The sequence below is a fragment of the Pan troglodytes genome, chromosome 5, assembly GCF_028858775.2.
Source record: "Pan troglodytes isolate AG18354 chromosome 5, NHGRI_mPanTro3-v2.0_pri, whole genome shotgun sequence".
Lineage (NCBI taxonomy): Eukaryota > Metazoa > Chordata > Mammalia > Primates > Hominidae > Pan > Pan troglodytes.
In genome coordinates, this window is record NC_072403.2 from 41312346 (window position 1) to 41339624 (window position 27279).

General features: G+C 50.3%; 2 protein-coding genes across 14 annotated transcripts; both read left to right on the plus strand.

The window, feature by feature from the left end:
• The first annotated feature begins 5575 nt into the window (after positions 1–5575).
• LOC104006826 (probable E3 ubiquitin-protein ligase makorin-1) lies at positions 5576–10167 on the plus strand. Its single transcript, XM_016955316.3, has 3 exons — positions 5576–5999; positions 6104–6214; positions 9764–10167. The coding sequence occupies exons 1-3, from the start codon at positions 5866–5868 to the stop codon at positions 9786–9788; spliced, it is 270 nt and encodes an 89-aa protein (XP_016810805.2). The 5' UTR covers positions 5576–5865; the 3' UTR covers positions 9789–10167.
• A 1740-nt stretch (positions 10168–11907) lies between these two features.
• FANCE (FA complementation group E) lies at positions 11908–26841 on the plus strand. Of its 13 annotated transcripts, none has more exons than XM_016955317.4 (10): positions 11913–12406; positions 15358–15964; positions 17167–17211; positions 17527–17595; positions 17910–18056; positions 18942–19065; positions 19293–19371; positions 20163–20229; positions 22413–22538; positions 25983–26841. In XM_016955317.4, the coding sequence occupies exons 1-10, from the start codon at positions 12159–12161 to the stop codon at positions 26082–26084; spliced, it is 1614 nt and encodes a 537-aa protein (XP_016810806.1). In that variant the 5' UTR covers positions 11913–12158; the 3' UTR covers positions 26085–26841. The 13 variants fall into 13 exon arrangements, 12 of the variants coding, with proteins under 12 accessions (XP_016810813.1, XP_016810811.1, XP_016810814.1 ...); XM_016955319.4 differs by having other exon boundaries at positions 17934–18056; XM_016955318.4 differs by having other exon boundaries at positions 11914–12406; positions 17913–18056.
• The last annotated feature ends 438 nt before the right edge of the window (positions 26842–27279 follow it).

Sequence of the window (27279 nt, forward strand, 5' to 3'; positions counted from 1 at the left end):
TTTTTTTTTTTTTTGAGACAGGGTCTTGTTCTGTCACCCTGGCTGGAGTACAGTGGCGCCATCTTAGCCCACTGCAGCCTTAACCTTTTGAGCTCAAGTGATCCTCCCACCTCAGCTTCCTAGTAGCTAGGACCACAAGTGCACACCACCACGCCTGACTAATATTTTGTATTTTTAGTATAGACGGAGTCTCACCATGTTGGCCAGGCTAGTCTTGAACTCCTGAGCTTAAGCGATCCCAAAGTGCTGGGATTACAGGTGTGAGCCACTGTGCCTGGCCTGAAGTTTGATATTTCGTTAGTGGATATTTTTGCATTAGTTTTGATCGTTTTTTTTTTTTTTTGAGATGGAGTTTTGCTCTTGTTGCCCAGGCTGGAGTGCAATGGCGCGATCTCGGCTCACCACACCCTCCGCCTCCCAGGTTCAAGCAATTCTCCCGCCTCAGCCTCCCGAGTAGCTGGGATTACAGGCATGCACCATCACACCTGGCTGATTTTTTTTTGTATTTTTAGTAGAGACGGGCTTCTCCATGTTGGTCAGGCTGGTCTCAAACTCCCAATCTCAGGTGATCCGCCCACCTCGGCCTCCCAAAGTGCTGGGATTACAGGCGTGAGCCACCACTCCCAGCCTAGTTTTGATCTTTTAAAAAAAAAATTATTTTTTCCTTTTGAGATAGAATTTCGCTCTTGTTGCCTAGGCTGGAGTGCAATGGCATAATCTCGGCTTGCCGCAACCTGGAGTGAGAGAAATAAAATATTATTTCTCTTGGTTACTTAGTTCTTTTGGCAGCCCCTGGAATTTCATGTCCAAGACGAGTGCCTCACTCACTTGCCCTAGTCCTGGCCCTGGTTTCTGGGTTCTCAGCTGGAGTCATAGAGTTATCATGCAGGGGCTCCACGCACTGTTATAAATGAAGGACCATGTGACTGACAATCTGGCATCTTCACTAGCAAGAGCAGGCCCTGTCCGCCGCCTCTCCTTTTCTGTGTCTGCTTCTCTGCTAGCACCTTGCCCTTGGACACTCTGGGGAAGAGGTGTGACCCACACTCTGGCAGACCCTCAGCTTGGGCTGGGCCAGCCTGCTCTCATGGAACTAGAATGCAGCCTCTGTCCCTGTCCCTGCCCTGGTCTCCTCATGTGTGGGCTCCTTCCCCCTCAGGGCAAGGTAAGGCATGACAACAGCTGAGTTCCTTTCTACCTTGTACCTGTCCCAGACCCCTGGCCTAGGCCTGGACACTGAGGAGACTCTCACTAAATGCTTGCCCACCTCATCCTCCCCTCACCCTTCTCTACCTCCCACCTTGATTCCTCAGAGGAGGAGGGAAAGGGGGAGGGAGAGGGGAAGTGATAAGAGAAGTGATGGCAACAGCTGTCATTTACCCAGGGCTTGCTATGGGCCAGGGACTTTACAGACAGGGTCTTAAGTTTGACATCACCCCATGAAGTAGGTCCTACTATTATCCCCATTTTACGAATGAGAAAACTAAGGCATGGAAAAGTTAGGTGACTTGTCCAAGCTTACATAACCAAAAAGTAGTGTTACTAGGCAGAACTGGCTATATAATTTGTGGGACCCATTGCAAAATGAAAATGTGGGGCTCAAAAACTATTAATAATTTCAAGACCGGGACAGCAGAGTATTAATGCAAGTGTAGGGCCCCTGTGTGATTGTATAGGTCCCCACTGGTGAAGCCAGTCCTGGTGGAAGAATGTGAACCTAGAATTCTGACTCCAGAATCCACAACTCTACTTTTGGGGAGAGTAATAGTGATCACTGTGATCACCAAGCACCTGCTATATGCATTGTGCAAAATCTTTTTTTTTTTTTTTTTTTTTTTGAGATGGAGTTTTGCTCTTGTCACCCATGCTGGAGTACAATGGCACAGTCTCAGTTCACCGCAATCTCTGCCTCCTGGGTTCAAGCCGTTCTGCCTCAGCCTCCCAAGTAGCTGGGATTACAGGCATGTGCCACCACACCCGGCTAATTTTGTATTTTTAGTAGAGATGGGCTTTCTCCATGTGGTCAGGCTGGTCTCAAACTCCCGACCTCAGGTGATCTGCCCGCCTCAGCCTCCCAAAGTGCTGGGATTACAGGTGTAAGCCACCAGGCCAGGCTGATTGTGAAAAATCTTAAAAACCTTTACAACAACTCAGCAAGGGCTAGGCATTGTTACCACCCACCCCCGCTTTTTTTATTTTGAGATGGAGTTTCACCCTTGTTGACTGGGCTAGAGTGCAGTGGTGTGATCTCGGCTCACTGCAACCTCCACCTCCCAGGTTCAAGCAATTCTCCTGCCTCAGCCTCCTGAGTAGCCCAAGGTGCCTGCCATCATGCCTGGCTGATTTTTGTATTTTTAGTAGAGACAGTGTTTCAATATGTTGGCCAGGCTGGTCTTGAACTCCTGACCTCAGGTGATCTGCCTGCCTGTGCCTGCCATAGTGCTGGGATTATGGGCATGAGCCACCGCATCCAGCCTGTTACCCCACTCTTAAGAGTGAGGAAACCAAGCTTTAGAGAAGGTGAGTTACTCACCTAGTGTTCCCAGTGGGGTCAGGATTTGAACACCAGATGAATTCCAGAGCCTGTGTTGTTCTCACCGTATCAGACAGCCTCTGTCCGTAAGGAACACAAAGGCAGGACCTAAAACAGGGCTGGGCATGACTTAGACAATCTCTTAGGAACTTTGTTTTCCGGGCCCATCGCTGGGGGTCGAGGCATCGCTTTGCTCATGATGGAAAGGTGTCCCAGGTCTGCAAGTACTTCCAGCAAGGCTTCTGCTTCCCTGGACATCGTGGAGATCAATGCAGGTAAGTCCCTCTTCTTCCCCTCTGGGGAGTGGTGTTAGGGTGGGACACTAGAGAGATCGTCCCTTCACAAATCATGTATCTTCCCAGAGCTGCTTCTCCCAACTCAGCTCCAAGTTCTAGGCTGAGCTGGCTCTGAGCCCCGGAGGGCTGTCCCTGTCTCCTCACTCTCTTCTTCCCCACTACAGCTGTCAGCACCCAAAGACCCCCAGCCCCCTGGAGTGGGGTCGCCGCCATTCGGAGCCACATGTCACTCTGCCAGGGCCCCACCTAGGACTGGCCCGCAGGGGATCCGAGCCCACCTACCTGCCCTCTGTGGCTGTGGGCTGGGCCAGGGCCTGCTGGGGCATGGAGCCTGCCCTGGAGGGGCTGGCTAGCAAGGCTGAGGAGGTTGGTGGCAGCTCCTGGAAGTCCCTGCCTTCATCATGTGAGTCATCAGGGGCACCGCAGGTGGGCATAAGTGGGCACTGACACTAGAGCTCGTGCTCTGCCTCTGAGCAGGGTTTATGTTTTCATCCATTCCCCTTCCTCTTCAAGATTCCCAGCTGGAGGGAAATTTTCCTCTAGTTCTGTTGCTTTGTGTGTTCTAAAAGCCAAATACCATGGTGCCAACAGAGTCAAACCCCCTAGTTCCAAATGCCCTATCCCTATACCCAGTAACTGTGTGATCTTGGACAAGTCACTTAACCTCTCTGGGCCTTGGTTCCCTCATCTACAAAACGGCATTGATAATAATACTTAACTCACAGGCTTATTTTGAGGGTTGATATGCTTAGTACAGTACCTGGTACAGAGTATGCACTAAATGTTAGTGGCTATTTTTTATTTTATTTATTTATTTATTTGAGACAGGGTCTCCCTCTGTCACCCAGGCTAGAGTACAGTGACGCTATCTCAGCTCACTGCAACCTCCGCCTCCAGGGTTCAAGCGATTCTCCTGCCTCAGCCTCCCGAGTAGCTGAGATTACAGGCATGCACCACCATGCCCAGCTAATTTTTGTATTTTTAATAGAGACGAGGTTTCACTGTGTTGGTCAGGCTCATCTCGAACTCCTGACCTCGTGATCCGCCTGCCTTGGCCTCCCAAAGTGCTGGGATTACAGGCGTGAGCCACCGTGCCCAGCCTGGCTATTTTTTAAATTATTGCTCTAAATCAATGTTATTCAGAATATAAAGAAATTTAAGTCACATATGTAATTTTTTATAACAGCTTTATTGAAATATTCACAAACCAAAAAATTCATCAATTTATACAATTCAATGCGTTAATTCACAGAGTTATGCAAACATCACTGCTACCTAATTTTAGAACATTTTTATCATCCCATTAGCAGTCAGTTTCATCCTCCCCGCCCCCAGCCTCTAGTAACCACTAATCCACATTCTGTCTCTGTGGTTTGGCTGTTCTGGACTTTTCATATGAACGGAATCTTACAATATGTGGCCTTTTGTGTCTGGCTGCTTTCATTGAGTGTAATGTTTTCTAGGTTCGTCCATGTTGTAGCACGTATCAGTACTTCATCCTTTTTTTTTTTTTTTTGAGACTGAGTCTCACTCTGTCGCCCAGACTGGAGTGCAGTGGCACAATCTCGGCTCACTGCAAGCTCCGCCTTCTGGGTTCATGCCATTCTCCTGCCTCAGCCTCCCGAGTAGCTGGGACCACAGGCGCCCACCACCACGCCCGGCTAATTTTTTTGTATTTTTTTAGTAGAGACGGGGTTTCACCATGTTAGCCAGGATGGTCTTGATCTCCTGACCTTGTGATCCGCCCGCGTCGGCCTCCCAAAGTACTGGGATTACAGGCATGACCCACTGCGCCTGGCCTATTTTTTATTTTTGATAGAGACAGAGTTTGCCATGTTGTCCAGGCTGGTCTCCAGCTCCTGAGCTCAAGTGATCTAACCACCTTAGCCTCCCAAAGTTTTGGGATTACAGGCGTGAGCTACCGCGCCTGGCCCTATTTTCTACTTATAGCAGGTGTCAACTCAGACTTGCCCCATTTCAGTTGCTCAAGAGCCGCATATGGCTCTTGGTTACTGTATTGAACAGCACTCTTCTAAATGGCTATAGGAGAGGCTTCTTTTTTTTTTTGAGTCAGAGTCTCGTTCTGTCTCCCAGGCTGGAGTGCAGTGGCACGATCTTGGCTCACTGCAACCTCCGCCTCCTGGTTCAAGCGATTCTTCTGCCTCAGCCTCCTGAGTAGCTGGGACTATAGGCACATGCCATCACGACTGGCTAATTTTTGAATTTTTAGTAGAGACAGGGTTTCACCATATTGGCCAGGCTGGTCTCGAACTCCTGGCCTCGTGATCTGCCTGCCTTGGCCTCCCAAAGTGCTGGGATTACAGTCTGTTTTTTTTGTTTTTGAAATGAAGTCTCCCTCTGTTGCCCAGGCTAGAGTGCAATGGCATGATCTCAGCTCACTGCAACCTCCGCCTCCTGGGTTCAGGCGATTCTCCTGCCTCAGCCTCCTGAGTAGCTGGGATTACAGGCATTCGCCACCACACTTGGCTAATTTCTGTATTTTTACTAGAGGTGGTTTCGCCATGTTGGCCAGGCTGATCTTGAACTCCTGACCTCAGGTGATCCACCCGCCTCGGCCTCCCAAAGTGCTGAGATTACAGGTATGAGCCACCGAGCCTGGCCTATATGAGAGGCTTCTAATTCTGACTGGTCTCTAATCCACTTGGGGGCAGGACGTGGGTTACCACAGAGTCTTGCATGCAGGAAATGCTCAGTGGTTGCCTCAGGGGTGAGTGAATGTATGCAGTTTTCCCAACAGCTGCTGACAGGGATCACGGCCACTCCCAGGAGTCTCTGCCGAAGTTCCACCTTGTCCGAGAGCTCATGGCGCCACTTCAGAGCCTGGACCTTGAGGTGCAGCAGGTTGTGGGTGAGGGGTGGCAAAAGATGGCTTTCTGGCCCTCTGGGACACCCAGATCTGCTGGGGGAGGGCTTGGTGGCCACTGAGGCTGAATGTGTGCATGCGGGTGGAGTGTCTGACCCTACCTGTGGCTGCCTGGGAAGCAGGACAGTCGGGATGTGGTGTGTGGCATCTGCATGGACAAAGTGTGGGACAAGCCAGAGGCCCAGCGGGTCTTCGGCATCCTGCCCAACTGCACCCATGCCCACTGTCTGGGCTGCCTGCGCACCTGGCGGAAGAACCGGCAGGACTTCCCGCTGGATGTCATCAAGTCAGTGTCATGGGGGTCCCAACAGGGATGGAGGGAAACACCCCAGTGAGGAGGCCGGCCTGGGGGCCTGTGACTATTCTCCCACATTCTACTCCACTGCGCAGGGCGTGTCCACAGTGCCGTGTCCATTCCAGCTACATCATCCCCCACAAGTTCTGGGTGAGCAAGGGGGCCCAGAAGGAGCAACTCATCAGGAACTTCAAGGCTCGGACCAGGTGAGGCTGCAGAGGGAACGAGACTCAGGGTTAGGGAAGTGGAGAAGGTAGCCCCTGATTCATTCTGGTTCAGCCATGGTTCCCAGCCAGTGAATCCCCAAAGCCCTGAAGTTTAGAGTGACCAAAATGGCAGGTGAAGGCATGAACTATTTTCATGATTTCAGAAAGCCCAGTTAATAAGGCCAGGCATGGTAGCTCACACCTGTAATCCCAGCACTTTGGGAGGCCAAGGCGGGCAGATCACCTGAGGTCAGGAGTTCAAGACCACCTGGCCAACATGGTGAAACCCCGTCTCTACTAAAAATACAAAAATTAGCCAGACGTGATTGCGGGCGCCTGTAATCCCAGCTACTCGGGAGGCTGAGACAGGAGAATCGCTTGAACCCTGGAGGTGGAGGTTGCAGTGAGCTGAGATCGTGCCACTGCACTCCAGCCTGGGCAACAAGAGTGAAACTCTGTCTCAAAAAAAAGAAAAGAAAGCCCAGTTAATAAACGGAGAGTGGCTGAGATAGCAGAAGGAACACCAGGGCCAATTTTCTCTTCTAACTTGGCTCAGAATCAACTTAGAGCAACTCTGGTTCTCTCTGCACCATGAGAAGCCTTGCTTTGGCTTTTATTTCCAGTTTGTCATAAGGCAGGAAAGTAAACTGATATGAATACATGTTATTTGCTTAGCTGCTCTTTGAAAACATGGGGTGGCTGAGAAGGGGGCTGAAAGGCAGCCTTATTGGATAGGTCTGAATCTCTTGGGGAGGGTAAGCACTTATTCAAAATCTGGAATTAGCTGCAATTCCAAGTTCCTAACTCCACCTTCCCAAAGGGTTTACTACCTTGATCTATGCAAAGTGTATTTGGGTAAAGGGAGGGATAAAGAAGGAGGCCTTGTCTTCACCCAGGAGATAGTCAGACGTGTTCTGGAGACACCTGTGAACGCTAATAGCTGCATCAACAAAATTACTGAAGGAAACACTAACTCAAGTGACTCTTACAGAAGGGGAAGTATTTAAGCTGTGCATGGGAAGAACAGGGTTCCTCAGGAGGAGAAAAAAGAGGGTGTCCCAGGCAAAGAGAGATGGAAGTGAGGAAATACAGTTGACCCTTGAACAACTTAGGGGTTAGGGGCACCGAACCCCATGCAGTCGGAAATCCATACAGAATGTTGTTGTTGCTGTTGTTGTTGTTGAGACAGAGCCTCGCTCTGTTGCCCAGGCTGGAGTGCAGTGGTGCAATCTCGGCTCACTACAGCCTCAGCCTCCTGGCTCAAGCAATCCTCCCCAGTAGCTGGTACTATAGGCGTGCACCACCACGCCTAGCTAATTTTTGTATTTTTTGTAGAGACAGGGTTTTGCCATGTTTCCCAGGCTGGTCTTGAACTGCTGAGGTCAAACGATCCACCCGCCTCAGCCTCCCAAAGTGCTGGGATGACAGGCGTGAGCCACCACACCTGGCCATGTATAACTTTTGACTCCCCCAAAACTTAACTAATAACATGCTGCTGACCAGAACCCTTTCGGACAACATAAAGTCAATTAATACAGATTTTATATGTTATATGTATTATATAACATAATATGTATTCTTACAATAAAGTGAGCTAGAGAAAAGAAACATTAAAATCATAAAGGAGAAAATATATTTACTATTCATTAGGTGAAAGCAGATTACCATAAAAGACTTGATCCTCATTGTCTTCACATTGAGTAGAAGGACGAAGAGGAGGGAATTGGTTTTGCTGTCTCCAGGATCTTGTCTGCGTATAAGCTGCCCCAGGCAATTCAAGCCTGTGTTGTTCAACAGCAACTGTACTGGCAGCTGGGCCACCAGTTGGAAGTTTCCCAAGGGGAGCTCTCAGGACTGGATGTGATAGGAGATGGTGTAGATGGAGGTTTATTGTGTGACAGGCTTTGTATATCGTAAACTGCATGAGGCAGGGACTCTTACTATCCTCATACTGTAGAAGAAGAAACTGAGGGGCTGGGCACGGTGGCTCACACCTGTAATCCCAGCACTTTGGGAGGCTGAGGGGGAGGAACTCTTGAGCCCAGGAGCTGAGACCAGCCTGGGCAACATGGTGAAGCCCCATCTCTACAAAAAATATAAAAATTAGCCAGGCATGATGGTACACGCGTGCAGTCCCAGCTACTCAAGAGGCTGAGGCAGGAGGATCACCTGAGCCCCAGGAGGTCAAGGCTGCAGTGAGCCGTAATCATGCCATTGCACTCCAACCTGGGTGACAGAGCAAGAACCCTGTCTCAAAAAAAAAAAAAAAAAAACAAAAAGGCCGGGCACGGTGGCTCACGCCTGTAATCCCAGCACTTTGGGAGGGCAAGGTGGGTGGATTATCTGAGGTCAGGAGTTTGAGACCAGCCTGAGCAACATGGTGAAAACCCGTCTCTACTAAAAATACAAAAAAATTAGATGGGCGTGGTGGTGGGTGCCTGTAATCCTAGCTACTTGGGAGGCTGAGGCAGGAGAATCGCCTGAACTTGGGAGATGGAGGTTTCAGTGAGCCCAGATCATGCTACTGCACTCCAACCTGGGCAACAAATGTGAAACTCCATCTCAAAAAAAAAAGTCTGGTATAGTAGTTCAGACCTGTAATCCCAGCACTTTGGGAGGCTGAGGTGGTTGGATAACCTGAGGTCAGGAGTTCAAGACCAGCCTGGCCAATTTTGTGAAACCCCACCTCTACTAAAAATATGAAAATTAGCTGCACGTGGTGGCATGCACCTGTAGTCCCAGCTACTCGGGAGGCTGAGACAGGAGAATTGCTTGAACCCCAGAGGTGGATGTTGCAATGAGCCGAGATTGCGCCACTGCACTCCAGCCTGGGTGACAGAGCAAGACTCCATCTCAAACAAACAAACAACCCAAAAAACAAACAAAATAAACCAGAAAAATGAAAGGAGGTTCCCAGGGCCGCTGCTGTTGCTGGCTCAGAGACTGAGAATTACAGAAAGGGGCCCCTTAAGATACTTTACTGCCATCTGCTGGAAGATAGAATAAATGTAAAAGCTACACTATGATGCTAGTGGTGTCCGCTTAGATGCGGGGCTTTGGTGCTGTGTACAACCTGCCCAACCTTATGTGTCAGCCTTGAGTGCCCCTTGTTCTTGGGGTAACAGGTTTTGAAGGCGATGGTCGTCGTCTTCTCTCTCATAGCCAGATCCGATGCCGGTTCTTCGTGCGAGGGAATGGCCGCTGCCCCTTCAAATCTGAGTGTATCTACCTGCACCAGCTCCCAGCTAAGGCTGGGACCTCCGGTCCTCCCTGGCCTGAGAGAGTGCAACTGGCCTCTGGGAGTGAGGTGGTAACTGCAGGGGTATGGGGCAGGGGAGGCTGCTGGTCATGGCTTATAATAAATATTTGTGATAAATATGAAACCTATGGATGGTATCTATGATGCTAATATGGTGCCTACTTAGATGTGGCACCTTTGTGCTATGTACAACCTGCCCAACCTTATATGTGAGTCTTGAGTTCCTCGATTCCTGAGGCAACCAGTGTTGAAGTTGATGGGTTTTCACTGATTTTTCTCTCTACTCCCAGGTGCTGGGCCCAGCATTGTTCCTAAGGGGTGCTGAGCCAGAGGACAATGTGCTCTTCACAGACGGTGCCCTGGCCATGACCTTCTGGGGTTCAGAACTCCTGCAGGACCCCAACAGTTCTTACCATGGCCTTCTGTAATCAGGATCAACTTGAGGAAAATTGGGGTGAGGGGAAGGAGTTTCTAGGTGGTAGGTCTTTCCCTTTTAGGGTTTGGTGGGGGGGCAAAAGTAGCAAGCCCTCCACCCCCATGAACTGCAGCAGTGACACAGCTGGGGACATGGAGGAATGGGGGAGGGCTCCTGGAATGAGGAAGGTTCAAACCCTCTTGCCAGGGCCTTGGTTTTTAACTTTGCTCTTTTGTAGAATGACTCTGAAAGAAAACCAATAAAATGCACCTAAGTTATCATTGCTGGTGTCTGAAGAGTGGTCCGCTCATAGCCCAGCCCCACTGCCAAGTGCAATAAGGCTGCTTCTGCATTCAATCTGTTGCAATATTACTTGTCACTTAGCTTCTGGAGAACTTCACAGTGCATTTTTGCATTATGAAAATAGTAATAACCTCATGAATCTTGTGAAAGGGACTCGGGGATCCACCAGGGTCCTTGAGCCATGTTTAGAACTTTTCCTCCCTGTTCCCTTTCAGGTGGCTAGAATACAGACCTTGGTGGGTGGGAGCCATAGCCACTCAGAGTAAAGCTGTAGGTGAGGATGCACAGGGCATTGCAGGCTTTTTAGCATTCTTGGCCCTGCCTGCTATTCATCAGGTCCCACTCCTCTAACAGCTTGTCATTCGAAGACCCAAAACATCCCCTGTAAAGTTAGAGCTGCTTACCTGAAACAGAAGGTGTCTGGAAGAAACTTCTTTCTTGCTATTTTGGCATTTGCAAAGCAGCCATTATCTAAGAAATATCACTAGTCTTTCCCGACATCTCCCTTGAAATCATTTTGGCTCAAATGGAGATCAGATCAAGCTCAAGATACTCCCATGGCTTTCCATACTATTCAGAGTGAAAGCCCAAGTCCTCTCTGTGACCTCAGGCCTTTTAAGATCTGACCTGGTTCCCACTCTGATCTCAACTCCTATTACTATCCAGCAAGTGCCCTCCGTTCCAGCCATGCTTTTGCCCCAGAGCCCCCCCGCCCTCCACAGGGAGGACTGAAATGGTCTTCTCACAGACTTCTGTCTGGCTTGCCAACCTCATCTTCACATTCATCTTGCCTGACCACCCTATTTAAAAGCACTTCGTGCTGTGTGTCGGTGTTACGTTCTTTTTGAACACTTATCACAAACATTGTTTAATTAGCTTTCCGTCTCTCCCCAGTTGTGTGACAATGAGGGCCAGGATCTTTGTTTTGTTCCCAGTATCCCCAGTCCCTAGGTGCTCAGTAAACATTTCCTGAATGAAGGGCTGTGTGTGGCAGCAGAGCTGGGACGGGAAATACACGCTAGCCCCCAAAGCAAGGTTTAGGAGGCACTGTGGGGCTCTTCTCGCTTATTTCCTACGCTTTGCAGTGATCTCACCCTTAGCTGGAAGCCAAGTTCTCCAGCGGACTTCCTTAAACTGAACCCTAGGAAGTGGAGCCACACCTGGCCCCCTATAAACTACCCAGAGCAAGGTTACTGCTTGGTCTTTGGGAGGAAGTTCAGAAGAAAGTCTTTGGCCGTATTAATAGTGTTAGGTTTTACTGTGACCATGTCATTCTCAGGGATGTTTGTATATCAAATACTATTTCTGGAGAGGACTGAAACCCAAATGATAGCACTTTTGGCCTGTGGAAGAGATGAAGCTAAGTGGGGTGGTAAATTGTGGTCAAATTCTATGGTGAAGTCCATGACAAGCAACATGCCGTCAGCTTAAATACAGCGCGGGTCCTCTAGCACAACAGAACCCCTGACATCCACTCCATTCCACTACTTTGGGGAGTGATGAAGAAAGGGAGAGGGTTGGGGTCGTCAGCGGCGGATCCACCCCTCCATCAACCCCCGCCCCCGCCCCGCTCCAGGCTCCCTGGCCCGACACCGCCCACAAACTAACCACTTGTTTTGTCCACGCCCCCTCCCATGGGCACGCCCCAGGCCTTGGCCCCGCCCACCTACTCCGGCTGGAGTTGTGCCCGGCCCTGCCCCTTGCGACCTGCCCTCGCGCCGGCCTCACGTTCAGGCTCCGCCCCCGGCCGCGCCTCCCTCCTTCCCTTTCCGACAGCGCGGGAACGGCTGCGGCTTCGGGCGGCCGGGCTTCTCCGGTCTCCCAACGCCGAGGAGAGCTTGTAACAGGCGCTGGAGCTGGCCCGCCGCCGCCGCGTCAGGGACGGCGCTGGAGTCCTCCGTTCCCCTCAGCCTCTGAGCTGAGGCCCCACACCAGAGTAGGGGGCGGCGCGGCACCCGTGCCCCGGCATGGCGACACCGGACGCGGGGCTCCCTGGGGCTGAGGGCGTGGAGCCGGCGCCCTGGGCGCAGCTGGAGGCCCCCGCCCGCCTCCTGCTGCAGGCGCTGCAGGCGGGGCCCGAGGGGGCGCGGCGCGGCCTGGGGGTGCTCCGGGCGCTGGGCAGCCGCGGCTGGGAGCCCTTCGACTGGGGTCGCTTGCTCGAGGCCCTGTGCCGGGAGGAGCCGGTCGTGCAGGGGCCTGACGGCCGTCTGGAGCTGTAAGTCCTCGCCCGCGGCCCCTTAGCAGGTATGGGAGGCGTGGGGCTGTCGGGGGACCGACACACACAGAGGTGAAATAAGCCCCTTCAGCGACGGCCTGCCGCGCACCCTATGAGCAGGGGCACCCTTCACTGAGCACTTGCTGTGTGCGGGACATCGAGGATCCGGGAACTCGAGGCACACGCCTTCTGTTCGCTGTAAAGTATAGTGATGATAAGTGGAGGCAAATCACTTTTGATCGCGTACTTCCATCTCTAAAAAACTGGACTCGCACGTCCAGTGTAAGTATACTTATGTATAAAGTGTACACATGTGTTAAAATACGTACATTTTAAAGTACAAAAATAGATATTTAAAACGTGATGGTGGAATACATATCCGCTATCCTGGTGGCTGTATGCTCTGCTTTTCAAAGCATAACGTTCACTTTAAGGCAAGATTGCTTTCTCTAAGAATGGTAACTGTGAATCCATATTTTAGTGTTCTTGATAATTTCTGGCTCTTGGATGACATTGAACTTTTTTTTTAACCTCTCTGTGGCTGACGAAGAATTCCTACTAGGAGCAGAGGTGTCGGCCCTGCCATTTTATTTGGTTGTGTTTCTGTTATTGATATTATCTCCAATTTTTTGGCAGGCATTCTTTTAAGCCACGTGCTTATTTGTGAGGACAACTTTTGTTTAAAAAAAAAAGTACAGTATCTACAAATGCACTTAACTAGCAAAGTTAACTAAAACACACAGAAAAACGAGTGGGTGAGGTGCCATGTTCAGCTCCTAGTGGGGCCAGCCTTCCACTCCTCTTGGATACCCCTCCCCCATAATTTATGCTGGAAACCATCCAGATGCTAAATATTTCTAATGCTTAATTTCTTATGTTTTAGATAAATAGGGGAAAATGGGAGTTCCAATATTTTCTTCCTACACTCCACTTTGAATTTCTTTCAGGAGATGGGTCAGGAGAACTTGTCTGAATCCCCAAATTGGAAGCTATAGAAATGTTTGCCCAGCTATCTGGCTTATTCTGGATAGAGTAAGGAGAGGGCAGGGCCTTAACCTGGGGCCCCTGGATAGAAGAGTATTTCAGCACAATTGATTTCCTTTATAATCCTAGATATTTTATCAAATGCATTTAACACTCATTCTGATCACAGGTCTCTGGCACTAAAAAAGGTTAAAATCTCCTGGAGTCGGGTCTTCCCTATCTCTCTACCCCCAAATATCCTCCCCACCACAAATTAGCCATCTTTTAAACTTAGGTTTTTTTTGTTTGTTTTGTTGTTTTTTTTTTGATGGAATCTTGCTCTGTTGCCCAAGCTGGAGTGCAGTGGCGCGATCTTGGCTCACTGCAACCTCCACCTCCAGAAGAAGCAATTCTTCTGCCCCAGCCTCCTGAGTAGCTGGGACTACAGGCGCGTGCCAACACGCCCAGCTAATTTTTGTATTTTTGGCAGAGATAGAGTTTCACCATATTGGCTGGGCTGGTCTGGAACTCCTGATCCACCCACCTCGTGATCCACCCACCTTGGCCTCCCAAAGTGCTGGGATTACAGGCATGAGCCACTGCGCCTGGCCCATCTTTTAAACTTTGACTCTAGTTTTTCTCTCTCACATAGTGTCTATATTCCACAAAGAAATAGTTGTCTTTTTTTTTCTGCCTCACATCCCAAGTGCCTCTGTGTTGACAAACGGCCCTGCAAAATTATGCATAGGGAGTAGAGACGTGAGGGGTGGTGGGCTAGATGCTGCCATGACTTGCCACACCAAGCCTCAGGTCATGTAGGATCTGGGTTTGTGCCTCAGCAGAATTACAGATGGTTACATTGCATCATGGGCCTCTGGAGCTCTGGGGAATAGTGTTGAATCTATTTTAAGAAAAGCTGGGTGCTTGCGGGACAGAGCATTGGTTCTGCTTAAACTCCTGGGGCTCCAAAACAAAAGATCCTCATCCCCTGTCTTTCCCCTTTGGCTCTGTGCATACTGTTTGGAATCTGTAAAGTGATTCCTTCTGTTTCAAGTTTCATCTCTGGGAAGCCTTCTGTGTCCACAGCAGCTCTTGCTGATCTCAGCACACTTAGAGAGTTAATTCATTCAATAAATGCACAACAAGTGCCTGCTCTGGGCTGGCGCTGTGCTGAGTCCTAGGACACAGAGGAAGGAAACACTACCTTCACCTTTTAGGAACTCACAATTTGGTGGAAGGAACACAAGAGCTGGACAGATGACTGACCCCGAGAGTTCCAGGGGATTGCCGAGGGCAGCCGTAGGGCTGCAGGACTAAGCACTGCACAGCATCCTGGAGTATTATTTTTACCTAAAATTTGGGAAAGAACTTTTTTATTCTTTTGTGTAAAACAAGCATGAATCTATTATAGAGTAGGTTCCAATATGAATTTTGAGCTGAAACAGATGACAGAGGCCAAAGAATAGGGCCTGTCTTATGATAGATATTCAATGAACACTTGAACAGTTCTCATCTTTCATGTTGTCTCTGTCTCCATCCACTGACTTTTTTTTTTTTTCCTTTTTTTGAAATAGTGTCTCACACTGTTGCCCAGGCTGGAGTGCAGTGGCATGATCTCGGCTCACTGCAACCTCTGACTCCCGGGTTCAAGCGATTCTCCTGCCTCAGCCTCCCCAGTAGCTGGAACTACAGGCGCATGCCACCATGCCCGTCTAATTTTTGTATTTTTTTTAGTAGAGACGGAGTTTCACCATGTTGGCCATGCAGGTCTCGAACTCTTAACCTTGAGTGATCTGCCCACTTCAGCCTCCCAAAATGCTATAATTACAGGTGTGAGTCACCACACCTGGCCAACATCCACTGACTCTTGCAGATACTGCGTGCCAGCCCCCATCTGTCCACCGCCATCTAGCCCCCAGCTCTGCCCAGTCTGCCTTGTGCTCCCTTCACCCAGACACTTAACTGCTTGCTCTCCCTCTGCTACCCAGGAAACCACTGTTGCTGCGATTGCCCCGGATATGCCAGAGGAACCTGATGTCCCTGCTGATGGCCGTTCGGCCATCGCTGCCGGAAAGTGGGCTCCTCTCTGTGCTGCAGATTGCCCAGCAGGACCTAGCCCCTGACCCCGATGCCTGGCTCCGTGCCCTGGGGGAATTGCTGCGAAGGGATTTGGGGGTGGGGACCTCCATGGAGGGAGCTTCTCCACTGTCTGAAAAATGCCAGAGACAGCTCCAAAGTCTATGTAGGGGGCTGGGCCTGGGGGGCAGGAGGTTGAAATCCCCCCAGGCTCCAGACCCTGAAGAAGAGGAGAACAGGGACTCCCAGCAGCCTGGGAAACGCAGAAAGGACTCAGAGGAAGAGGCTGCCAGTCCTGAGGGGAATAGGGTCCCCAAAAGATTACGGTGTTGGGAAGAGGAAGAAGATCATGAGAAGGAGAGACCCGAACATAAGTCACTGGAATTCCTGGCAGATGGAGGAAGTGCATCTCCTATTAAGGACCAGCCTGTCATGGGAGTTAAGACTGGCGAGGACGGTTCGAATCTGGATGATGCTAAAGGTCTGGCTGAGAGTTTGGAGTTGCCCAAAGCTATCCAGGTACTTTGGTAGGGAGACTAGGTTTAGAGTGATCTTTCAGCAGTGGTGGCTTTATCCGTGGGGAAGGCTGCTTGGGACACTTTTTCCCAATGGAGTTGACTGTAGCTCCTGGAGGAAGAAGGAGGAAGGTAGGGTTGGGGGAATGTAGCCTCCACTCTACAGACTCTTTTTTTTTTTTGAGATGGAGTTTTGCTCTTGTTGCCCAGGCTGGAGTTCAATGGCATGATCTCAGCTCACCGCAACCTCTGCCTCCCGGGTTCAAGCGATTCTCCTGCCTCAGCTTCCTGAGTAGCTGGGATTATAGGCATGCGCCACCACGCCCAGCTAATTTTGTATTTTTAGTAGAGACAGGGTTTCTCCATGTTGGTCAGGCTGGTCTTGAACTCCCGACCTCAGGTGATCCACCCACCTTGGCCTCCGAAGTGTTGGGATAACAGGTGTGAACCACCACGCCCAGCCACTCCACAGACTCTTAAGGAGGGGTAGGGAAGGGAGTTATTGGAGGTGGGAAATGTGTCCTAATGATCTATAATGTGGGGTTAAAGGGTGCCAGGCAAGGGAGAGGCTCTGGAGCCACCCCTGCTACCCCGTCATATGTGGGTGGGAAGAATCATGACAGCATCCAGTCTGCCCCTGCCTCCTAGTCTGAGGCCTGGGTCTACCCCCATTTGGGTTGGATGCAGAAGACAATTCTAGACAGCTAGGTTTCACATGGACCTTGTCTAGTTTGGGTTCTTAGGCACTTTTCAAGATAGAGACTTCATGTTCTTGACTTTTTTTTTTTCTCCTCGAGACAGGGTCCCTCTCTTCTCCCCCAGGCTGGGGTGAAGGGGCATGAATATAACTCACTGCAGCCTCGACCTCCTGGGCTCAAATGATCCTCCTGCCTCAGCCTCCCAAGTAGCTGGGATTACAGGCATGCACCATCACGCCTGGCTAATTTTTTATATTTATTTTTGTAGAGATGGGGTCTCAACTAGTTGTGCAGGCTATCTTGAACTCCTGGGCTCAAGTGATTCTCCATCCTCAGCCTCCCAAAGTGCTGGTGTGAGCCACCACGCTTGGCCTCTTGACTTTCTTGAATCATCTTTGCCAGCCAGCTCCCACTGACCTGGGGCCTTTTCAGTAGGGGGAGCCAGAACCGGGCTTGGGGTCATGCTGCAGGGGGAGGGACGTAGCAGTGACTGGGCTCTCCTCCACAGGACCAGCTTCCCAGGCTGCAGCAGCTGCTGAAGACCTTGGAGGAGGTGACTGGCCCCACAGTGCTCACCATAGCCTTTCTTCCATCTTCTACCCAGACCCCAACTATGCCCAAGGAAGGCCCAATGCAGTGATATACAAGCTGGCTGGGGGAGGGGGACTGGAGTAAAGGTCTGAGGACAGTCTCTGAAGGAGCTTTTCTTGAACCAAGTGTAGACTTACCATCTAACCCCAGGTAACTTCCTCTTCTCTGGTAGTGCCTTCCAGGATCTCAGGCCACTCCTTCTGCCACCTGAAGGGGTGGCTTCAGTGACTTGTCACTGAGGGCTCTGCCAGCCCTAACATGAGATTTGTCTCCCCAGGGGTTAGAGGGATTGGAGGATGCCCCCCCAGTTGAGCTACAGCTTCTTCACGAATGTAGTCCCAGCCAGGTGAGTCCAGATGACTGCCTGGCTCTGAGGTTACATTCTCTGTCCCTTATCTTTTTCTATTTAAGTTTATGTTTTCCTACCTCATGTGGGAAATGTGGGAGGGGATTTTGTTGTTTTCTCTCTCGGCGATAGGGGTCACCCTGTGTAGTATCTTTTAGCCCTTGGTTCCTTCCCCTAGGGCAGCTCTCCCAGACTTTCTTTGCCCTGGAGTATCTTTGCCCTGCTCTGTCTGCTGTCCAGTTGCTTGAGACAGCCTAGCAGAGGCAGAGTGCATGTCCCGGTGTCCTCTGTCCCACCGTGCCCCACTCTGTAAGCAGATGGACTTGCTGTGTGCCCAGCTGCAGCTCCCCCAGCTCTCAGACCTCGGTCTCCTGCGGCTCTGCACCTGGCTGCTGGCCCTTTCACCTGATCTCAGCCTCAGCAATGCTACTGTGTTGACCAGAAGCCTCTTTCTTGGACGGGTAGGTGTATTGGGAGGTACTCAGAGTGCCAAGGACAATGGGGAAGAGCAACTGGGCCCTCAGAAGGGTGGTACTTGAGAGAGGGGATTCCCAGCCTTGTAGACATCTGGGCTGTTTGGGCAGCCTGGGGCAAGGAAAGGATGCCTGCTTAACTGGCAGGGCATGGACCCCCAGGCCATCTACCCACATGGCATCTAACTTTTTTTTTTTTTTTGAGAGAGAGTGTCTCACTCTGTTGCCTAGGCTGGAGTGCAGCAGTGGCGTGATCTCCTGCCTCAGCCTCCTGAGTAGCTGGGATCACAGGTGCCTTCCACCATGCCTGGCTAATTTTTGTATTTTTATTTATTTATTTAGAGACGGAGTCTTGCTCTGTCACTCAAGCTGGAGTGCAGTGGTGCAATCTTGGCTCACTGCGACCTCTGCCTTTGGGGTTCAAGCGATTCTCCTGCCTCAACCTCCTGAGTAGCTGGGACTACAGGCACCCACTGCCACACCTGGCTAATTTTTGTATTTTTAGTAGAGACTGGGTTTCGCCACGTTGCCCAGGCTGGTCTCGAACTCCTGGCCTCAAGTGATCCAGCTGTGTCAGCCTCCCAAAGTGCTGGGATTACAGGCATAATTAAGCCACCATGCCCAGCTGGCATCTAACTTCTCTTTGGGCACCAGAACCCTTCTAGAAGCTGATCAAGGGACTTTCAGGGATTTGGGAACTGAGCAAGAGAGGTATGTATCTTTTCCAATGGGTGGGTCCATGTGAGTTCTAAATAAAAGAACTTGGTTTTTTTTTTCCTTTGTAACATGTATCATCATCTGAAATGTGCATTTGATAAATGCTGTTGAAATGAAGAAGAAAATAATTAATTTTTTCCTCCCTGTTGGCTGTAGATCCTCTCCTTGACTTCCTCAGCCTCCCGCCTGCTTACAACTGCCCTGACCTCCTTCTGTGCCAAATATACATACCCTGTCTGCAGCGCCCTCCTTGACCCTGTGCTCCAGGCCCCAGGCACAGGTAATTCTGGAACCAGCCCCAGGCCCAGTAGCTCTGCCCTCAGTGTTCTCAGCATCCTTCACCCCAGAGTGGCCCTGGCAGGAGTTGGGTATTCAGTGATTAAAGATGCCTGCTGCTTCCCTGACAATGCCCCTGTAACAGGCTGGGCATTCTGTTACCGCCTCCCTGCTTTCTGCTGTCTTCTGCCATTTCCCCCCAGACTTCCCCTTCTGCTTTCCTCTACCCAGGTCCTGCTCAAACAGAGTTACTGTGTTGCCTTGTGAAGACGGAGTCCCTGGAGCCAGATGCACAGGTTCTAATGCTGGGGTGAGTGTGCAGGCCTCCATGCTGTCCCCACTGCCACCTGTTCCCCCAGGCTAGAGTGACATCACATGTGTTGGGCCCTGCAGGGAAGGCTTACCTTCTCTAGGAAGCCTTATGTGTATCATCTCACTCCATCCTCTTTCTCCTTTATGAGTCCTCGTTGCCTTTTGTTCTCAGGATGCACTTTCTACTCCTAGTTATTTTTTAGGGGATCCTTGTGTCTCACTACCAAATACTTTGTTGTCAGCTCCTGGGGCTCTTGAGGTTGTGACCTCCCTGGCAGTTGTATGAGCTCTGCAACAGTGGCTGCTGGGGCTGGTGCCAGCATCAAGAAGGCTCTGACTACCCATTTTTTTTTGGTGGGGGGTGGGGGGTGGGGACAGAGTCTTGCCCTGTTGCCCAGGCTGGAGTGCATTGGCACAGTCTTGGCTCACTGCAGCCTCTGCCTCCCAGGTTCACGCAATTCTCCTGTCTCAGCCTCCTGAGTAGTTGGGATTACAGGACCCACCACCAAGCCTGGTTAATTTTATGTATTTTTAGTAGAGACGGGATTTCACCATGTTGGCCAGGCTGGTCTTGAACTTCTGACCTCAGGTGATCCACCTGCCTCGGCCTCCCAAAGTGCTGGGATTACAGGTGTGAGCCACTGTGCCCCACCCCTGACTACCCCTTTGTTGGCTGGGGATCTTGGCTGTCCCCAGGGCCTTGCCCTGCTGTGGGAGTTGGAGCAGCAGATAGATACTCAGGCTTGGGTGGGAGGCCAGGCATTTTTCACTAGGGCCTCTGCTTTGCAGACAGATCTTGGAGCTGCCCTGGAAGGAGGAAACTTTCTTGGTGTTGCAGTCACTCCTAGAGCGGCAGGTGAGCAGGCTGCCCTGGGGAAGAGTGGACAAAGAAGTGCTGCAGTCCTTGGAAGCACACGGGGTTCCTGGGTTTCTGAGTCCTTCAGTGCATGGAGGGTCAAGCAGGACAGCTGCCCTACAGCAGCTGCCTGAGACAGTGGGAGAGCCCTGGGCCATGCAAAGCTGGTAGCAGAGAGCTGAGCACATGGTCACTTCAGCTCCACCTCTTACCAGCTGGGGGGGCCTTGGGGGTGGGATTTTTGATGTGTGTGTGTTAATTTAATTTTATTTTTGAATAGGTAATAGATTCATATGTTCACAAATTTTTTTTTTTTTTTAGATAGAGTCTGGCTTTGTTGCCCAGGCCGAAGTGCAGTGGCACAATCTTGGCTCACTGCAACCTCTGCCTACTGGGTTCAAGCAATTCTTGTGCCTCAGCCACCCAAATAACTGGGATTACAGGCGTGCGCCACCACGCTGGCTAATTTTTGTATTTTTAGTAGAGATAGGGTTTTGCCATGACTTGAGGCCAGAACTCCTGGGGCCTCAGCCACCCAAGTAACTGGGATTACAGGCGTGCGCCACCACACCGGCTAATTTTTGTATTTTTAGTAGAGACAGGGTTTCACCATGACTTGAGGCCAGAACTTCTGGGCTCAAGTGATCTGCCCTCCTTGACCTCCCAAAGGGCTGGGATTAAAAGCGTGAGCCACCACGCCCAGCCCATATGTTCACAATTTTAAAAGCTCAAAAGGATACAGTGAAAAATATTCCCCTTACTTCTCTTCCCTAACCATCCAGATTTCCCTCCTTAGGGCTAACCAGTATTACCAGTTTCAGGGGAATCCCCCCCCTCCAGAGATACCATCTATATGTGGAAACATGTCTACTCTTACTTTCCCTCCTACTTTTTTGGAAATTGCAACACACCAAACTCAGTACCCTGTAGGTTGCTTTTTTTACTTCACAGTATATTTTGGTGATTTTTTTCATATCGGTACCTGAAATTCTGCCTCATTTGTTTATATCTTAGATAACTGACCTAACTTCTTTTTTTTTTTTTTTTTTGAGACGGAGTCTCGCTCTGTTGCCCAGGCTGGAGTGCAGTGGTGCGATCTCAGCTCACTGCAAGCTCTGCCTCCTGGGTTCACGCCATTCTCCTGCCTCAGCCTCCCGAGTAGCTGGGACTACAGGCGCCCACCACCACGCCCGGCTAATCTTCTGTATTTTTAGTAGAGATGGGGTTTCACCATGTTAGCCAGGATGGTCTCTATCTCCTGACCTCGTGATCCACCGGCCTCGGCCTTCCAAAGTGCTGGGATTACAGGTGTGAACCACCGTGCCCAGCCCTGACCTAACTTCTTGATGCCTGTGGTTTCCTCATCTACAAAAGGGGAGATATAATATTAATAGCACCTACCATATAAGACTGGAGTGAGGTTTAAATGAGATAATTGGTGTAAAGTAGTCAGAATGGTACCTGATGCACAGTGTTTATTAAATAATAATAATTATTATTATTATTTATTTTTTTTTTTTGAGACGGAGTCTCACTCTATCACCCAGGCTGGAGTGCAGTGGCATAATCTCGGCTCACTGCAACCTCTACCTCCTGGGTTCAAGTGATTCTCCAGCCTCAGCCCCCTGAGTAGCTGGGATTACAGGCACGCACCACCACACCCAGCTAATTTTTGTATTTTTAATAGAGACGGATTTCACCATGTTGGCCAGGCTGGTCTGGAACTCCTGACCTCAGGCGATCCACCCGCCTTGGCCTCTCAAAGTGCTGGGATTACAGGCATGAGCCACCGTGCCTAGCATAAATTATTATTATAAAGAGACAGGTGATTAAGGTGGCAGTGTCTCTTGGGCCCTGGGTCCTTTATATCTTTAACCACTGAACCAGATGAGGGATCCTTGGCTTCCCCTTGGTCCTAATCTGAGCCTTTGCAATGGTAGCCACCATTTTCTGAGACCTGTGTGTCTTATGTGCATTATCTCATTTAATCCTTTTCACAGTCTTCCGTTAGATATCCTGAGCCTCATTTTATAGATATGGAAATGGAGGTTTAGGTTGGTTAAGTTACCTGCCCAGGGTCACCTAGCTAGGAAGTGGTGGAGTTGGGAATTGAATCCAGGACTGGCTGAATGAAGAGCCCAAGCCTTTCTTGTGATTACTGCTCCATCTCCCAATGTGTGCAGGTGGAGATGACCCCTGAGAAGTTCAGTGTCTTAATGGAGAAGCTCTGTAAAAAGGGGCTGGCAGCCACCACCTCCATGGCCTATGCCAAGCTCATGCTGACAGTGATGACCAAGTATCAGGCTAACGTGAGTATTGATAGGGCCTTGGGGCTGGTCCTGCTGGCAGGGCTGCCCTGGGCCTGCCACAAGGGTGTATGAATATGTATGTCAGGGATAAAACCCTGAGTGCTGGCCAGGCACGGTGGCTCACGCCTGTAATCTCAGCACTTTGGGAGGCCGAGGCAGGCGGATCATGAGGTCAGGAGTTCAAGACCAGCCTGGCCAACATGGTAAAACCTCATCTCTACTAAAAATACAAAAATTAACTAGGTGTGGTGGTGCACGCCTATAATCCTAGTTACAAGGGAGGCTGAGGCAGGAGAATTGCTTGAAGCTGGGAGGTGGAGGTTGCAGTGAGCTGAGATCATGCTACTGCATTCTAGCCTGGGCAGCATAGTGAGACTCCATCTCAAAAACAAAAACAAAAACAAAAAACAAACCCTGAGTGCTAGCCAGAGAAACAACAAGTTCAAGCCCAGGACTGGGGAATGAGACTGCTTAGGAGTTCATTCATCCAGCCAACACTTCTTTAGGCCAGATGCTGTGTGGGGCACTGGGAAATCAACAGCGACCATAATGCAATCCCTGCCCTTGAGTTGACCCCGTCACCTAACCCCAGGCTAGTGAGAGGGGAGAAATAAAATAAACAGATAACAGATATTAGAAGTAAGATCTGGTAGGAGCCAGGTGAGAGGTGTGCAAAGGGCATTTGGTGGCAAAAGAAGAGGAGCAGGTGAGCTTTGTTTGTGGTTGGGAATTGGGACGGGCTTCCTGACTTTTTTTTTTTTTTTTTTTTTGAGTCGGAGTCTCGCACTGTCGCCCAGGCTGGAATGCAATGGCATGATCTCGGCTCACTGCAACCTCTGCCTCCTAGGTTCAAGCGATTCTCCTGCCTCAGCCTCCCAAGTAGCTGGGATTACCTGCCACCACGCCTGGCTAATTTTTTGTATATTTTGTATTTTTAGTAGAGACGGGGTTTCACTATGTTGGCCAGGCTGGTCTTGAACTCCTGACCTTGTGATCAGCCCGTCTCAGCCTCCAAAAGTGCTGGGGTTACAGGCGTGAGCTGTCGTGCCCAGACTTCCTGAGTCTTAAAAGGTGAATGGTAGTCAAGAGCCAGAGATGAGAGGAAGGGCATTTCAGGAAAAAGATACAGTGTGAGCAGTGAGTGTCCGAGGGGATCTGCATTTTAGGATGGAGCCTAAAAATGTGAGAATGGATGGTGGTGGGGGATAAGATTAGAGAGCTAAAGTACTAAGAGCTAATATTTCTACAGTACCTGCCATGTCTCAGTCATGGTTCTTTTATTAAATTTAATTTTTCAAAAATAAAGACAGGGTCTTCTTTTTTTTTTTTTTTTTTTTTTTTTGAGACAGAGTCTCACTCTGTTGCCCAGGCTAGAGTGCAGTGGCGCATCTCGGCTCACTGCAAGCTTCGCCTCCTGGGTTCATGCCATTCTCCTGCCTCAGCCTCCTGAGTAGCTGGGACTACAGGCGCCCGCCACCACGCCCGGCTAATTTTTTGTATTTTTAGTAGAGATGGGGTTTCACCCTGTTAGCCAGGATGGTCTCGATATCCTGACCTTGTGATCTGTCCGCCTTGGCCTCCCAAAGTGCTGGGATTACAGGTGTGAGCCACCATGCCCAGCTGAGACAGGGTCTTCTTATGTTGCCCAGGCTGGCCTCAAATTCCTAGGCTCAAGCGATCCTCCTGTCTTGGCCTCCCAAAGTGCTGGGATTACAGGTGTGAGCCACCGTGCCCGGCCGAGACAGGGTCTTCTTATGTTGCCCAGGCTGGCCTCAAACTCCTAGGCTCAAGCGATCCTCCCACCTTGGCCTCCCAAAGTGCTGGGATTACAGGCTTGAGCCACCACACCCAGCCTCAGGCGTGGCTCTAAGCCCTTTACATATATGAACTTGCTAGTTTATTCCATGTGTCAGCCCTGTGAGAGATATTCTTTTTTTTTTTTTTTTTTTTTGAGATGGAGTCTCGCTCTGTCGCCCAGGCTGGAGTGCAGTGGTGCGATCTCGGCTCACTGCAAGCTCCGCCTCCTGGGTTCACGCCATTCTCCTGCCTCAGCCTCCCGAGTAGCTGGGACTACAGGCGCCTGCCAGCACGCATGGCTAATTTTTTTTGTATTTTTAGTAGAGACGGGGTTTCACTGTGTTAGCCAGGATGGTCTCGATCTCCTGACCTTGTGATCCACCCTCCTCAGCCTCCCAAAGTGCTGGGATTACAGGTGTGAGCCACCGCGCCTGGCCTGAGAGATATTCTTATTATTCCGTTTCATAGATCAGAAAATTGAGACTCACACAGGTTAAAGTAACTTGCCCAAGGTCACACTGCCAGGACTAGTAGCATTTTTTCTGTACGTCATGGTGAGGAGCTCTATATATGTATGTATGTATGTATGTTTTGAGAGACAGAGTCTTGGTCTGTTGCCCAGGCTGGAGTGCAGTGGCGCGATCTTGGCTCACTGCAACCTCCGCCTCCTGGGTTCAAGTGATTCCCCTGCCTCAGCTTCCCAAGTAGCTGGGAATACGGGTGTGCGCCACCACGCCCAGCTAGTTTTTGTATTTTTTAGTAGAGATGGGGTTTCACAATATGTTGGCCAGGCTGGTCTCCAATGCCTGACCTCACATGATCCACCTGCCTCGGCCTCCCAAAGTGCTGGGATTACAGGCATGAACCATGGTGCCCAGCCAGGAGCTTTATTTTTAACTTTATCTTGAAAGTCAGGTATTCTGGGCTATTGCCTTTGTACCCTTATGTCGGGGGTGTTACAGGCCCATTTGATGATTTGATGTAGACCCTCCCAGAAAGATGGAAGTATGAACATGCTTCTGTTGCACAGTTTCAGGGGAGCTCCTGAATCCTCTGGAGATCCAGGCAGAAGGACCTCCAATGTGAGGCATCAGGAGTCATTCAAGGGCCTTCAACCTGGGAGTAACTTCATCAGATCTGTACTATTAAGAAGCATCTGGCTTCTGTGAGGAGTGGGATTGGAGGGTGAAGATACAGGGCCTGAGACCTGTCAGGAGGTTGTAGCAACAGGGCAGAAAGAGAAAGTGTGATCCAAAAGGAAGGTAGCTGTCACAGTAGAGTGTCTGTGAACCTCAGTTTTCTCCTCTGTAAAATGGGAGGGTCTTGAGGATTATATACAGCAATGCATATATATGATGTATATGTATGTTTGTGTATGGATTGATGCATATAAAGTGCTGCCACATAGTAAACACACAATGATTGTCAACTGTTACTAATGTGGCCAGCTTAGTAAATTGTGCAGCTAGTATTTGGCTCCAGGTCTACCTCGTTAACCATGGTGAAATAATGAGATTAGATTGCTCAGGAGTCTCCTCCTCTTTCCATCCTCCTGGCCTCCTCTCTCCTCAATAGAGCCCCTGGGGTAGTGGGGAGACGGGAAGGGTCAGTTGCTGGAGTCCTGACATGATTTTTCCTTCTCCCCAGATCACTGAGACCCAGAGGCTGGGCCTGGCTATGGCCCTAGAACCTAACACCACCTTCCTGAGGAAGTCCCTGAAGGCCGCCTTGAAACATTTGGGCCCCTGACCATCCACCAAGGGACCACCCTCTTGGTGCTCCATCACCAGCTTCCTGAAGGGCATTTCTTTCTTCACCACCTTGTCTTGAGCCCTAGCCTGAGGATAAAGGCTGAGCCTGGCCATCCCAGATTGCAACTGCCTCCCTGTTACAGGCTGCATAGGGCATATTGGCTTCCCAGCCAGCAGGGAGGCTCCTGGGCTAAGGGAGCTCAGCTATATTTTCTTTTTCATTTCTTTTGTTTTTGAGAGAAGGTATTGCTCTGTCATCCAGGCTGGAGTGCAGTGGTGTGATTGATCATGGCTCACTGTAACCTCTGCCTCCCAGGCTCGATCCTCCCATGTCAGCCTCCCAAGTAGCTGGGACTACATGCACATGACACTATGCCCAGCTAATTTTTTATTTTGTAGATAATATGCTGGTCAGGGCTGGTCTTGAACTCCTGAGCTCAAGTGATCTTCCTGCCTTGGCACCCAAAGTGTTGAGATTTACAGGTGTGAGTCACCACACCAGGCCAGAGCTATATTTCCAAAGGCTGCTGGCCCCAGGCACACTCCTCATCAATTCTCAGGCTGCAGGGACAAACTTTCCGATAGGGCTCAGTAGGATCAAGCCGACCCAGAGTGGACATGGGATGCTCCAGGAGGTCTGGGGTACCAGTGGGCTCAGATGAAGCTCCTGTGCTCATGTATATTATGACCTTCTGTGTTTTTGTTTCTGACTTGAATAATTTATCAATGGTGTTGAATAAAAGCATGTTCAATAATGTCTTTTTCTTTTTGAGTCGGAGTCTCGCACTGTCGCCCAGGCTGGAATGCAATGGCATGATCTCGGCTCACTGCAACCTCTGCCTCCCCAGTTCAAGCGATTCTCCTGCCTCAGCCTCTTGAGTAGCTGGGATTACAGGCGCATGCCATCATGACCCACTCATTTTTGTATTTTTAGTAGAGACGAGGCTGGTCTCAAACTCCTGACCTCAGGTGATCCGCCTGCCTCCCAAAGTGCTGGGATTACAGGCGTGAGCCACCACGCCTGGCCAATGTCTTATTAGAAGCAGTACCTTCCTTCCCATGAATTCTGGGTATTGAGCCCATCCGCACCCCCTCCACCTCCCTGCTCAATGACAAGGAACATCTTTTTCCTGGTGAGGGGAAGGGTGTAGGGTATCTTATTCACCCTCTGAGGGCCAAATAATGTGTAATAC

Excerpts from the sequence above, each read along its gene's own strand:
- LOC104006826 (XM_016955316.3), top strand. The coding sequence starts at position 5,866 with ATGGACAAAGTGTGGGACAAGCCAGAGGCCCAGCGGGTCTTCGGCATC. Across the intron at positions 6,000-6,103 it reads TTCCCGCTGGATGTCATCAA|GGCGTGTCCACAGTGCCGTG; the intron begins GTCAGTGTCATG and ends TCCACTGCGCAG. Across the intron at positions 6,215-9,763 it reads AACTTCAAGGCTCGGACCAG|GTGCTGGGCCCAGCATTGTT; the intron begins GTGAGGCTGCAG and ends CTCTACTCCCAG.
- FANCE (XM_016955317.4), top strand. The coding sequence starts at position 12,159 with ATGGCGACACCGGACGCGGGGCTCCCTGGGGCTGAGGGCGTGGAGCCG. Across the intron at positions 17,212-17,526 it reads TGCTGAAGACCTTGGAGGAG|GGGTTAGAGGGATTGGAGGA; the intron begins GTGACTGGCCCC and ends TTGTCTCCCCAG. Across the intron at positions 19,066-19,292 it reads GCTCCAGGCCCCAGGCACAG|GTCCTGCTCAAACAGAGTTA; the intron begins GTAATTCTGGAA and ends TCCTCTACCCAG.